The 14,395-nt window shown below is 44.8% G+C and overlaps 1 protein-coding gene across 3 annotated transcripts; it reads right to left on the bottom strand.

Annotated features, from left to right (window-relative positions):
* Nucleotides 1-3,847: 3,847 nt before the first annotated feature.
* Nucleotides 3,848-14,382, bottom strand: FOXM1 (forkhead box M1). 3 transcript variants are annotated; one of them, XM_042024284.1, is made up of 9 exons: nucleotides 14,297-14,382; nucleotides 12,285-12,881; nucleotides 10,454-10,602; nucleotides 10,027-10,239; nucleotides 9,492-9,620; nucleotides 8,844-8,888; nucleotides 7,843-7,909; nucleotides 7,231-7,412; nucleotides 3,848-6,047 (listed from the first exon to the last, which is right to left on the bottom strand). In XM_042024284.1, the coding sequence occupies exons 2-9, from the start codon at nucleotides 12,832-12,834 to the stop codon at nucleotides 4,995-4,997; spliced, it is 2,388 nt and encodes a 795-aa protein (XP_041880218.1). In that variant the 5' UTR covers nucleotides 12,835-12,881; nucleotides 14,297-14,382; the 3' UTR covers nucleotides 3,848-4,994. The 3 variants fall into 3 exon arrangements, with proteins under 3 accessions (XP_041880218.1, XP_041880220.1, XP_041880219.1); XM_042024286.1 differs by lacking the exon at nucleotides 14,297-14,382 and adding an exon at nucleotides 14,146-14,227; XM_042024285.1 differs by lacking the exon at nucleotides 14,297-14,382 and adding an exon at nucleotides 14,134-14,196.
* Between the last annotated feature and the right edge of the window lie 13 nt (nucleotides 14,383-14,395).

Consider the following 14,395-nt stretch of genomic DNA (forward strand, 5'->3'; position numbering starts at 1 on the left):
GGGAGGTACTAGGTCTTTTCAAGAAAAGGTTTGCTACAAAGGGGTATTCTAATCTGAGCAAAATGTTCTTGTGATCTCATTTATAGAAGCAATTGGGCTGCTTGGACTGTATTCCCTGTGTTCTCTGCCCCTTCTCTCCACAGTAGAATAAGTATAGCTGTACCTGAGGCTGATATTCAGTATGGCTATTTTCTCCTCAGACAATTCAGGATTTTATGATGGAATCACCAGCACAGTCGTACTTCTAGTGCAGAAGCAGCTTTGTGTACACAATGACAGTGACAGAGGGATGTGTTATCACCCCAGGGATTTGATGGATAACAATGCTGCTGGAACAATGTAATTTTATTTTTGATTTTAACTACTGGACTCCTTTGGTTTCCTAGCCTTTAGGCTGCATTTGTACGTGCACCAGCTGTTCGTTACATTCTTGATGGCTAGGTCTTGGGATGATTTAAAAGGCAACTGAGATTATCTCATGATCTCCTGACTTCTAGATTTTAGTAAAAACAGCAAACAAATAAAAGCTGAGAGTCAGCCATGGGAAACAGCAAAACAGCTCTTATCACTGTAGCATGCCAGTCCCATGGGTATGCATAGCAGAGAACAGACTGTGAGGAACTAATTAGCTACAGATTGACATCATTACTTGCAAATACTTGGAAAACCATATTGATGCTGAAGGCATCTTCAGTGATCCCGCAGGTTCCAAGGGATGTGCTTTATGGTGTCAGTTCTGCTGCATTCCTGACATTTCTTCCCTTCATGGAGGGATTGGATTAGATGCTAAATATATCAAATTGTCCAAAAATTTAAGGCTACCATGAGGGCAGGCAAAACTGCTTCAAACAGAAGAATTTCTAAAGTGAAGCCTAAAGTGGAAAATACATGTTGATAACTCAGGACAGATTAGACCATCAGACTCATATAAGTACTCCTAAATCAAGTGTTACAGGGCTTTGCAATATACATGCATTATCCACAATAGAAATTTCAGCTGGAACACAGTTCCACAATCCAAAATAGCTTTGTTCACAGACAAACATGTAATCTCAGAATTCAGAATAAAAACCCCAAAATGTATAAGTAATCTAGACAGGTTACTTGGTGAGAAACAGTTGAGATGGAATGTTCTGGCCTGTTGCATAATGACATTATCCAAAACTTTGTCTTTATTAAAATTTATAGAAAAATACATCAAATGTGAAAGAATACACTGCATCAAGAAAAGATACCATCCTGGTAGTGAAAAACATTCTATAGAAAATATCAACAATATTAAGAGATTCTTCTGAAGTCCAGTGAAGATGAGGCGTTTTTTTGTCCTGTTGGAAAATTGGTCCATCCATTAAACAGTCAGGGTTCTAATGAGCCAGTCTCTTGTTTGCAACCACAGATGAGTACAGAAAACCTACCTTCTACAAATTACTCAGCTAAATAAACAGAGGCCCTATTGGCAGCCACCTCCTACACATCCGTGAGAAGATAATAGAGACCAACAGCAGGCATTGGAGCATAAATCCATGTCTGACTGTAGTTTAATAATAATTTGTGCTGGCTGTTTTCCTTGGCTTTCTTAAATAACATCATTAGAGGTTTCTGGTTTTAAATTTGGTGCATCGAAAAAAAAAAAAGCAGATGTGGAGGATAAATAATTCTGATTATATATTTGTATGCAAACAGTTCATCACTGTGCTCTATATAATGACTTCCCACAGATTTTGAGATGTGGAAGAGAATCTGCTTTGCATAATCTTTTGCCTGTATTGCTTGTAAACTGTAACTGGGTATTTACCATATTTATTTTTCCAAGAAAATGGAAACGCAAGGACAAATGTGTCATTTGACCTGCAGCAGCAGTTCAGATTCATGGTCTTGGCATTCTAAAGCTCTGTTTGTTTCAAAGCAAGAAACCAGTCTGAGATGGGTAGTGAAGCAGGACATTTTCCTCTTAATCTCAGGCAGCTAATACTTTGTTATGCCCTGAATATCTTTTTATCCAGTTGTAGCTCACCTCTTCTGAGAAAAGGGGAGTAGGGAGGGAAGCTGTTTCTGTTCAGGAACCAGCTCACATTTTTCAAGCCAGTCATTTTTCTCTCTGAACCTATAGTGCATTTTAAAGAGGAAGTCAGGTATTTTACTAAAAAAGAAATTTTCACCTTTGTTAAGAGCTAGACTGCCCTCTTGGAGTAACAAAGGCCTGACATCCTCATAAAAAGATTGCTGCAATGTAAAACAGGGTCTCTTTTCTTCCATATTGGGAAGTGATTGAGTTTTTCCCCTACCAGCCAAGTTGCAAAAGCAAAAAGGTGGCAATCATCCTTGCTTACCTCATCTCAGGGGGCATCCAGTCCTTTTCAGCTGACAAAACATAGTGGGAGGAACCCCACTCAACCAATGAGAAGGAATTACTTCCTCCTTTGCATCTGTCACACTCCAGGTATTGAGCAGAGTTGTCAGAGGAGCAGAGCATCCACAGCACTTGCTGGCTCCCTGTAGATCTGCATGTCCCAGATCTCTTAAAATTTTTGTCTTGTACTAGTGTTTGCTTTCACAGGGTAGGTGTTAAACAGCTTTGTCTATTACGAGGACTCAAGGACAGTCCTGGGATGCTCCTGCACATTACTCAGGGAAGCCCTGGGAGTGCTATGCAAAGGGTGTGAGGAACTGTGCCTTCTTGCTCTTGGGCTCATGAGAAGACATGAGGTAAGGCTCTGCTCTCACTGCACGAGGGTGGACAGAGGCATCCCCTGTCTGACAAGATCACACCTCTACACTATAACCCTAATACTGAGCCTGCAGAGGGACAGGTGATAATTGCCTTTCCTTAAGAAAAGGATCCAGGCAGAAGATCAGGCTAACGTAGATGGAGAGAAATAGTCATATTTTGTGATTACATCCTCACCAGCTGGTGCTTTGAATTAGTTTGGCCAAAACACTTGGACATTGCTTCTGGGAGCAAGAGGCAGAATTGCTTAATGGAATTTTTTCTGTTGTTCCTCCCACCTTTTTTGATATAATTGCCCTTGAGCAGCGCTCTCACTGGAATACGTTACAAGAGGGGAAATGAAACTTTGGCACTACTATGTTTAAAATAAAATGTGAGGTGGCCATCAAAGCACCTCAGCTGACAAGGACAGCAGGGGAGCATCAAGGACAAGAACATTTCAGTATTTGCTGGAGACATGATCTTAGTTACCTGGTTCTCATGTGTCAGTTGTATGTACACACCCTCTCAGGAGATAGAAGTGAGATGAAAGGGAGATAGGGTGCTTTGAGAAAACCAAGTCGAGCATTGACAGCTGTTTAAGATGTACTAGCAGATAGTGTGCCATAAACCAGGCCCCTTCTGCAGCCTTGTAATCCCAGAAAAAACTGAAATAATAACAATTAAACCAAAGTTCTTGAAACACTGTATGAGGGCACATATCCTCTAACAAGTGCACAAGAGAACTGCAGTTCTGAAAACCACACACATCTAAAACTTGTTTTATGTTTATAGGGTAAGGTAGAAATAGTTTCAAGAGATATTTGTTTTACATTTAGAAGTCACAGAAATTAGTCTGCTGGCGGTGTTGTGATGTTTTAGGCTAAGTTTGTATGCTTCTGACTTGGAAAGTCAGGATTTACCTGTAAGCAGCAGGAAAAACTGGGTTGAGTATGAAGCAGTGGGTTGAGTAACCAAATCTAACGTGGTTTGGCCAACAAGGCCTGAGGAATACTGAAAATGTCCTAATGATTATTCACTCAGTGATCACAAAGCACACACAAGATAAGCAAGCAGGGGTTGCTCATGCTATGGCCCAACCCCAGCATGCTGCTAGGAGCAGTACAGATAACACTCAGCTGTGTTCCCACAGAAGCTTTATTGAGTATGTAGATACAGGAGTCACCATTTGTCTGCAAGCAGAAGGATCAGATCTTTGCCATGGCAATATCTCCTATGACAGAAGCTCCAGAGCATTCTGAGGTGTTTTATTGCACCAAGAGATACATACATTGTATTTCCAGAGGTCACTTTTCAGAGGAAACATCAGTATTCCCTTTATAGGTTCTTTTTTACATCTTCAACTGCTGACTGTAATGAGGGCAGCTTTAACCATTCAATAGAGGTCCATCTTACTGCAACAGTGTCTCTACCTAGTCCTCTAGGTACATAACAGACCTCTGGAATCAGAAGAGCTATATGGCTTGGTGGAAAGCTCTTCTCCATTCCAGCCTGGGAAAAAGAAGCCAAACTAAGATTTTATGATGCAATCCAGATAACCTCTTTCAGTTTCACTTCGGTCACATATTGGCAATTTTTCAGGTCTTTGCCCCAGTGACCTTCAGAACAACCTAGACCAATGTGGTTTTGAAGTAAAAAAAAAAAAAAAAAAAAAAAAAAGAAAATTGGGCTTTCAGCTAGGGTAGAAGAATACAAGAGATGTGAACACATGGACAACACACTCTAGGTCAAGCCCTTACCAGGCCAAATATTCCCATGACCCTACAATAATAAAATTATTATTATAATTAAGGGCTAATTTAAGGAATGTACAGTATTTACAGCCATTAACACTAGACAGAAGATACTAAGTAATAGAGGAACAAAGTAAAGGCAGATTAGGACAGAGCTAGGAGGAGGTTCCCAGGCTCTTTCCTATTGTGCTGAGGAGTGTGTTCATTTCCTCTGGTACCTTGAGTAGCAAATGCCATTCAGGGCCTACCTAGATGTTCTCATGACAAGAATCCCTGGAGAGAGGCTATCTCCAGCACAAGGTTAGAGAAGTTCTACCGTCTTGTTCCACTCAAGGTCTACAGCATCTTATAAAGAAAGCTCATAGCAGCTGATGGGCCTGTCTCCCAGCTTAGCAGGAGTCAATAATGCTCTCTGTTCCCATGGATGTAGGAATTAGTCAAAATCAGTTGTCTTAGATTACATGAATGAATCTCAGAAGAGTAGAGTGCTTTCTGTAACATCAGAACAAGTCACATTCAGTCCTCAGGCCAGTTCATTTCAGTTCAGGTATGAGCTGAGACCAACTAATATCTGTTCCTAAATTTTCATCCTCAAGACCAGGAAAGCTGATATCTAGAAGGATTTTGCTGAGACTGTCATTCATGGTGTCCAGGATAAGGCCCTCCATGAGTGACCGGTTTTCAGTAAAGCCAGAGGCTGTCAGTTCAACAGAGGATTGCTTGGAAGCGTCACGAATAAACGCTGGAGAGCTCGTGAGGGGCACATGGACCATGTCACTGGATTCTGTATTGAGCAGTTCCCGAGGAGAATCAAAGAGAGGATTTTTAAGGGGTGTGCTGTTAAAACCCAGCAAGTCCTGGTTGTCCTGGAGGGGCGTGAATGGCAGCTGAAGGGTTTTCACTGGACTGAAGTCCAGCTCATGACTTCCCTTGGCTAAGGAAGCAGACTTCCAGGGGTCAAGGCCCTCTAGTGATGGGGTAGTAGTGGCTGAGACTTTGCTGGGAGTGGAAGAAACCGGCAATTTGCTGAACATGTCCTTGACTGGTGTTTTAAAGGCCCCCTCTTCTCCCTGTGAGCAGCTGAGCTGCGATACCTTCTCAAGGGGCTGGTTTTCCTGCGGGAAGGGACGGTCTGCCCCTAACCGGAAAGGGTCAAAGCCGCTGCTTTCTGGCAAAACAAGGACAGGTTCTTCTGAACAAGGCAGTGCTAGGTGTTGTTTCCTTCTGGATCTGCCCACTTCCCGCCTTTCCCTCCTCTTTATAACTAAAGAGTCAGAAACTGCCTTAGATGGGGACTTCAGTGTGGTGAATTGTTTCCTCTCCTTTGTGGATGAGTCTGGGAGGAACAAGCTTGGCTCTTCCTTGACTGTTACGGTTGAGGCAAATGGGGACAGCCAATCACCCAGCTGAGAGCCTTCTTCCTCCTTTATACAGGCACCCTCAGGGAAAGAAGACAATTCCTCACCAGGCTGTGAGCTGTTGTGCTGTACGGAATGGGTTGGGGAAAATAAACCTTCGTCACTTTGACCTTCCTCCTTGACAGCAGCCGTGGGTAAGGAGGGTGACTCTTCTGCAGACAGTGACATCTACAATGAAACAGAGGTGACATGCAGTCAGTAAGCAAGGCTTTAACCTACCCAAAAATCCAAACAACAGTGGAAAGAAAAGAAAGACTGGCGTTTAAGGTCAGCAGAAAGAGTAAGAGGAAGCAGTAACCATAACAGACCAAGACTGATCTCTGCGAAGTTGATAGAAAGAAGCCTAAAGATCACATGGAAAGGATTCTAAGTGTCTGAAAGTCATACCCTCCAGAGCACTCCTGCTCTGAGGAACTTCTAGGAGTGCAGGCAGAAGGAGAGCTGAATAGTTCTGGAAAAATATAACCCCTTTGATTTCTTCTTACATTATCTAAATGGGAATAACAAAATTAATGAGGACAGCTTTCCCAGAAACCAAGGAAAAGGAAGAGAAAAAAAAATGAGGTTATCAAAAGAAAAAGAGCACAGGAGAAAGATCAATCATAGCTGGAGAGAACATAAAGCAGCAGGCATTCAAAGGAAAATAGGATTATGGTTAGACAGGACAGAAGAAACTACAGCTTTACAATGTCTAAGCATACAAGAGCAGTCAGTGAGATGCCAAGAAAAAGATCTGTTTAAGAACTGTTTTTCTTGAGCCCAGAATAACTGGGAACTTCACAGAATTAGCAAACAGCAGATAGGAAATCCTCTGGGAAGAGATTACATGAAATACATACTCTTTCAGAAGTTCCTTATTGTTACATGTCTATAGAACTATAAAAAATATGAATGTTTTAGGGTCAGAACAAAGCAATTCCTCCCATTCTTCTTTCTTCACATCCGAGCAGTAGAGAAAAATTGTCTTGACCAAGCTATAGAGTCCCCTCCTCTAGTGAATTACAGAAACATCCTTAGAGCAAATAAACTAGTAGGTAGTAGTCAGCCTAGAGACAGTGAAGGACAGCAAGAATTATCACTGGCTAGTTCCTTAATAGGAGCTTGGAGTTTTAGAGCACCTAGTAAAGATGCACAAAGCAACCATACAAAGAAAAAGTCCATTGAAGGCAAGAGAGATAGGAAAAAAAAGTAAACAAAAAATCCAAACTAAATCACCCTCCCTAAAAAAATTCCCCACACCCTCCCTAGCTCCCTCCTCACCCACCCTCCAAAAAAAAAGAAAAAAACAAAGGGAAAAAAAAAGAGAACCACGCAACCCCCCTCAAAGCTCCTCAGAAATCAAGAAACCAACCTTTGGAGCAATGCGTACGCGCTTATTGCTCTGCAAAGTCTCCGAGCTGTTAAGGGAAGCTCCCTGTGCCATGGACAGAGGAACCTTCATAGAAGGCTGCAAGACAAGAGGCTGACTCAAAGGAAACTGGATCGGAACCAGGTAGGAGTTGACACGAGGAAGCAAAGGCTTCATCTTTCGGCCTGGAAGGGAAAAGAATGGACTCACTGGCCTCTTGCCTGTCCTCTACTGCTACCTCTTGAAACCAGGCACCTTACAGAAAGTCCTTCTAGACACCCCAAAACAAACATTTGCTCAGATCACTTGCCTTCTCTGTTAATTTTAAGGATACAAATACCAAGCCAGAAGCCTCACGAACAAGCAAATAAATAATCTTTCATGCAGAGCCTACCCCTCAAGTTGGGGCTCTTACTCCATTTGAGTGCCCAATTTCCACCATCTCACCCTCTCAGACACAACAATACTGCTTTCCATTTCAAACCTAACAGTAAGGAGCATAAAAGCTGGCAAACTGGGATAACACATTCCACTTGTATTCCTAAAGGAATCTGCAAGAGTACCCCAGATTTATTGGATTGGTTCTCTGTGGTCTAGACTGATGTAGACACTTACGTGAATTCTGGGGTTCACTTTTGCTTCCCATGTTCTTCAGGGGATCTGGAAGACGACTCTTTTGTTGCTGGAGTCATTGTGAAATAAGTAAGAGGAGAAGGAGAAAAGAAAGATTAAAAGAAAAGAATCCACATTTATTCTGCTGCCTCACTGGGAACTGTGCTGCTCTAATGCAGAGAGAGCAGTTGTTAGCACCCAGCACTCAGGCTGGCTCTAGGTCTGTGCCACTTGCTGGTTTTCAGCCATGCCATCCCAAAGCCAGCTGCCCACCAAAAGCTGTGTAGGAAAAGAGACAACATGACAGATCTGTTCCAGCTGCAGACTCTACTGAGAAGTGACCTGGTTTCAGCATCCTCAGTGCCTGAGGAACAATGAATAGGATGGCTTTATTGTATATTGGGTGTCTATACAAACCACAGACCAGGGAGGTGTTCAAATGGAATAGCACAGGCAACTGTGGGATCAGAATTCTGAGCAGATGGAAAGAAGGCCAGGGTTGTAGCTGTGTCAGAAAAACATTTGACTGGATGCTTGCAAATCCGTCACTGTTAAAACTGCTGAGTGGAAGAGCGACAGCCTACAGGTTCATCCTTCCAAAAGCCACAATGCAGTGGGTTCCAAAATGAAAAAGGAGCACAGAGAGATCGTATCCTCTCTGGATCTGAGCCCCAGAACAGATTTGGACTGTTGTTATGGAGATGATTTTACCAGAAATCTGTTTGGGCTTGTTCTCTGAAGCCTATTGGTGTCCATTGCAGCCTATTCAGCAGCAGACTTCCAAGTTGCTCAAAGCTGTCCAGCTCTACCAGCTAGAGAGACTGTACCATCTGAAGGCAGTCGACATTTGGCTAGACCCCTCTCCCCACAAAGGGTGTGCATGGAGCTGTATGAGTAGATTCAGCAGCGACCCAGTCCCCCTCCCCAAGCCTCTTGTCCTTTCCTTCAGTGACTGGCAAGAAGAGAATGGAAGATCAAGCCCCGAGCCAGAGGGTAATTCTTACTGATTCAGAGCACTCAGGCGATGTTGGTGACCCCAAGTCCAGCGGCTGGTGGCAGAAGGTATTGAGAGGGAAAAAAATTAAGATGAAGTTATCAACCAAAGAGGGGGACAAATGGGACATTTTAAAATTGTACAATCTGAGCAAACAAAAGTTAATTCTACCCACCACTGCAAAAAGCACAAGAGTATAAACACACCTATACCAGACCCCCAAGCTCTATTTCTCTGACAAATTGGTACTTCCTAAAATACCTAGCTGGGCTAGGACAATTCCATCCTGTGACTGATAGCATAGGATAGCTTATCAAACAGCATAGGAACACCTGGCTGGCCTCAGTGGAAAGCTTCTCATTAGGAATTTGAATCAGGCCCATGGAAAGAAGTTGAACAAGCTGACAACTACATTTGGCACAGAACCTGAAGAATAAACACATCCCACAGAAGCTCCAGGTCAAACACACAGCCACAGCACCTTTTCTTTCAAATGCAGAGCTTGTCTATTTGTCAAGTGAAGTGACTGAAACCAGCTTCTACAAAAAGGCTGATGTCAAAGCAGCTTGACCTTACAGTTAAAATAAGGTGCATCAAGCTAGTGTGGCATTTAGAAACTGGATAGCCTGTCCTATTTTTTTTGCACGAGGCAACTCACCTTAAATACCTGGTCCAATGTTAGGCAACGGTTTGCATCAGGGTGAATAGTCCAGAAGGAGATTTTACCATTAGCAGACGTCTCACGGACAAACATATCATGAAGAGACAGGTTGTGCCGAATGGAGTTCTGGGGAGAAAGCGGTGGGGGAGGTTGAAAAGCAGTAGTTTTGTTATCAGCACAGCAAGGCCTACCTCAAACATGGCTGCCCTAGCAGAGGGATTACTTTCCAAAGTGCAGACAATACTGAACTTTCATATTCACAGCATACCCAGCCAACCCTGTCATGTCTCTTATTCTATTTACTCTTGAGATCCCTATCCTTGCTCCAGTGATCAAACATCCCATCATCTTGTTTAAGTAGGATGAGACAAGGGATGCAAGAAGTGGTACAGTGAACATCTGGACTGAGTGTATTTGGGGTGGAATGTTTAAATGAGCTTCCATTTTGCTCTGCAGGCTGGGGAATAACTTTTCATTTTGATCCAGAAGGCATGTGACATCACCCACAGCAACTCGAGGGCCTGCTTGTTACCTTCCAACCTGGCTTAGCTACATGTTTAAAATAAGGGAAATGATCCTCAATCCAGGTATAGATGTCCTTCAGGGTCATGCGCTTCTTCTCAGTGCTGTTGATGGCAAACTGGATCATGGCCATGTAGGAGTAAGGAGGTCGTTCTGACACTGAATCCTGCCATGAGGAGGAGGCAGCAGCAGTAGGAATAGCAGCAGCAGCTTCTTCTTCAGTCTGAAAGACAGGAGTGATATATGAATGTTCACGAAGCTGACAAGAAGGCCCATGGAACATCCCTGGATCCTCCTGGTTCTGCTATTCAAATCAGTAAAGGCCAGACTCAGGTTACATAGAAATAGCGATGCCCAATTCTTGCAAGTCTTCTGATCCACGTAGATTACTTCCTTATCAAAAGTTTTAGCACACATTCTTGTATTCTCCTACTTACCTTGACTCTTTCCTGCAGAGGCATCTGATTCTCTTTCTCTGTGTCTTCCTTCACAGAAGAGGGATTTAGTCCATCGGATCTCATCTTCCCCAGCCACTGGATGTTAGTGAGACTGTTGTCCAACACGGAGCTCATTGTCTCGCCACTGCCTGTTGGGATAACAAGGCCACATAATAGCCACAGAATCATTTAGGTTAAAAAAGACCTCCAAGGCCATCGAGTCCAACCTGTGGCCAAACACCACCTTGTCAACTAGACCATGGCACTGAGTGCAGCATCTAGTTGTTTCTTGAACACCTCTAGGGATGGTGACTCCAAACCTCCCTGGGCAGTCTGTTCCAATGCTTGACAACGCTTTTAGGGAAGAAATTCTTCATGTCCATCATGAACCTCACTTGGCACAGCTTGAGGCTATGCTCTCTTGTCCTGTCATTTGTTGCCTAGGAGAAGAAGCCAACCCCCACTGCCCTACAGCCTCCTTTCAGGCAGTTGTAGAGAGTGATAAGGTCCCCCCTGAGCCTCCTTTTCTCCTGGTTGAACACCCCCAGCTCCCTCAGCTCTTCCTCATCAGCCCTGTGTTCCAGACCCTTCACCAGCTCCGTTGTCCTTTTCTGGACATGCTCCAGCACCTCAATGTCTTTCCTGTCGTGAGTGGCCCAAAACTGGACACAGAACTCAAGGTGTGGCCTCACCAGTGCTGAGTACAGAGGAACAATCACTGCTCTAGTCCTGCTGGCCACAGTACTGCTGATCCAGGCCAGGATGCCACTGGCCTGGGCACCTGGGCACACACTGGCTCATGTTCAGCTGCTGTTAACCAACACTCCCAGGTCCTTTCCTGCTGGGCAGTTTTCCAGACATTCTTTCCCCAGCTTGTAGCACTGCCTGGGGTCATTGCAATGCAAGTGCAGGACCCAGCACCTGGTCTTTCACATAATTCACGCAACTGGCCTTGACCCATCAATCCAGCCTGTCGAGATCCTTCTGCAGAGCTGTCCTGCCCTCCAGCAGATCAACACTCCCAACCAACTTGGTGTCATCTGTGAACTTGCGTGTCCTTGATCCCCTCATCCAGATCATTAGATATTAAACAGGACTTGCCCCTGAGCCCTGGGGAACCCCACCAGTGACCAGTCACCAACTGGATGCAGCACCATTCAGCACCACTCTCTGGGCCCAGCCATCCAGCCAGTTTTAACCCAGTGAAGAGTGCACCTGACCAAGCCATGGGCTGCCAGCTTTTCCAGAATAATGCTATGGGAGACTGTGTCAAAGGCTTTACTGAAGTCCAGGTAGGCTACAGCCACAGCCTTCCCCTCATCATAACTCTGCTTACTCACAAGTAGCCCTGCTACCCCTTCATCTGAGCTGTCAAAAGGAAGGAACCAGTCGCACTTCTAAAAGATGGTATTGCAATACTAATGTTGTGGAAAGAATTCACCTTGAATTCCTGATTTCATGCGTAGCTGCCCAGTTTCTGAAAAGAGCTTCAGCCTTAAAAACAAACACTCAAACCAGACTATTGCTGCCAACCAAAACAGGACATTGTTGATCTAGTACTTCAAGAACTGAAAGATGTAACACAAGACCTAAGTCAGAATCTCAGATGTCTTCCACCAAAAAATATATCCTCTATAATTCTTCAGATTTCACTACATATGCAAAGCTATGTAGATTATTAGAATCAAATCCATAGCTATTTTGCAATTAACAAAATATTAATAATTACTGCATACCAAGATGCAAGTGCTGCATTGGCCCATTTCACATCTCTTTGTCTGTCAGGACAAAGAAAAAAAAACCAACAAAAAACCAGGCAAAGGCTACATACTGTTGCTCTCCTGTTCCTGTCCAATCAGAGGATCAACTCCTGAATGCCAGAGTGCTGTACTGCCTGCAAGACCAGGTGTCTGTGCAACATTCTTCTCTCTTTCTTGACCATCTGCAGCCTTGATTGCTGCACTGGCTTTCTTCTCTGATGGGAGATGCTGTGATGGTGCTGGACCTGCTGAACGGGATGTGCCCCCGCCGCTAATGAGAATGAACTTGTTAGGTCCATTGTTGCCACACTCTTTTCCTTTTGCTGTCAATGCCTCTATGATGCTCTGGATATCAGCATTTGTAGGGATGGCCACCACCTGCGTGTTGGGCATTGTAGGATGGTCAATTATCCTTATTCCTGCTGGGAATTTCTGCAGGCCACAGTCCCTTTTGTCTCTGGGTTGTCTGTTGTGTTGATCTTCCTGCCTGTGCTCCTGCTTAGGAGTCTTTTCATCCTGACCTCTGTTCTCATCTCGTGCTGAAGTACTGGATTCATCCTTCTGTGGGAGGGTCAGTTTCCGTCTTTTGAGAATTAAGGGCCTGCGAGGGCTGGTCCTCATTATGGATCTATACTGTCACTCTCCATTGAAAGGGAGAGGAACAAATCCTGCAAAACAAAAGGTACAACATAAAGGGGGCAGCAAATCATTTCAAGGCCTCCCACAGAGCACACATTCTCAGCAGTCACTACAAAACTAAAAACACAAAAGGAAAATAAAATTGAAAGCATTTAATAAGGCTGACAAGGCTACTGAAAAATCATACTGTACCTCCTTTACCCACACCTTATGTAAGCAGGACAGGAGAGAGATTTGCAGAGTAGATAATTTCCATCATAAAGTACATAATAATGAGCAAAGTGTGTATGTGCTTTACAGAAAGACTTAGCTATAATGTGACTTATGACCAGCATCAGCCAGCAAGCTGGAGGGGAGGGAAGGTAGAACATAGAAATAGCAGTGCTGATTGCTGTAAGCAGCAGATTACACAACCTGCATGAAAAGGGAATTTGCAGGTGGTTTAAGATCTGGGAAGCAGATATTATCCTACACACTACAAAGGCACACAATAAATGCAGCAGAAATAAGGTGCTTTAAAACAGACATAAAGTAAATGTGCTGCTCATTCCTTTGGCAGGTTTGTCAAGAACCAGGTAAATTCATCATCAGGCAGCATACAATTAAATGCCAAACTTTTGGACAACAGGTGATTGAGACTATAAAGTTGGAAGCAGAGGAAATAAAATTCAGAGATACTGTTTGCAGGGTAAGATGCTGTGAGAATACTGCTAATAATGCCATCAGGAATTCGGTGGAGCCTGTGTCTTTCAGCAAACTATACCAGAACAATAAGCAAATTGTACTTACTGTTTATCATTAGAGATGGCAAGCAGAATAGAAACAAATACCAAAAAAAGAGGCCTTTTGCATTGCTAGATTTGACGGGGTCAGCAAGCAAACGAGAAAATTTTCAGTAAGAATCCCCTGTATTGATACAAAGCAGTGTCCAGCAGATAGCAAGCTGAGCCGATGTCCTATGTACCGGGAGCAGACAGCCCTGCGATCATTCCACGCGGGTTCTGGCACCCGGCACACGCATGGCCCTTTGCGCTCTGCTCCACCCCCTCAAGGAGAGGTCCCGGTAAGACAGCGGCAAAAGAGGAATCCTCAGCCAGCCTCCAAAAGGCTGCGTTCCCTGCAGGAGCGCGTCACTTCCCAAGGACGCCTCGAGCTGCTACCACCCGTACAGGCCCGGGGGCACCGCTGTGTACGCGCGGCCCCGAGGGGACAAGGAGGGCAGCGCCAAAGGGCTCCCAGCTCCTTCTTCACCCACTGCAGCCGCTCCGCTGCCGCGCTCACCAGCAAGTTCACCTGCTCCCGCGGGGCCCTGTGCCCCGGGCCGGGCTGGGCCTAGGCGCTTCCCTCTCCCGGCCGCCCGATGCCCCTAGCGCGGCCCTCCAAGGGGTGCCGACCCATGTGGGGAGACCCTGGAGGAGCGGGATGGGCGCAGGTCGCGACTCACCAGCTGCCCGGCCGGGCAGGGCCGATGGAGCGCGGCGGGCCCGGCGCTCCCAGAGCGGCCCCGGTTTGAATTTGGCGCCCGGCGCAGCGCTGGCCTGGT

This window comes from Corvus kubaryi, unplaced genomic scaffold (genome assembly GCF_017639235.1).
Source record: "Corvus kubaryi isolate FWS band 111438036 unplaced genomic scaffold, C.kubaryi_AGA036_p1.0 37260, whole genome shotgun sequence".
NCBI classification, from domain to species: Eukaryota; Metazoa; Chordata; class Aves; order Passeriformes; family Corvidae; genus Corvus; species Corvus kubaryi.

Coding starts and splice junctions, on each gene's coding strand:
- FOXM1 (XM_042024284.1), bottom strand. CDS start 12,834: ATGAGGACCAGCCCTCGCAGGCCCTTAATTCTCAAAAGACGGAAACTG. Junction 10,603..12,284: donor ACAGGAACAGGAGAGCAACA/GTATGTAGCCTT, acceptor TTATCCCAACAG/GCAGTGGCGAGACAATGAGC. Junction 10,240..10,453: donor CTCTGCAGGAAAGAGTCAAG/GTAAGTAGGAGA, acceptor CCTGTCTTTCAG/ACTGAAGAAGAAGCTGCTGC.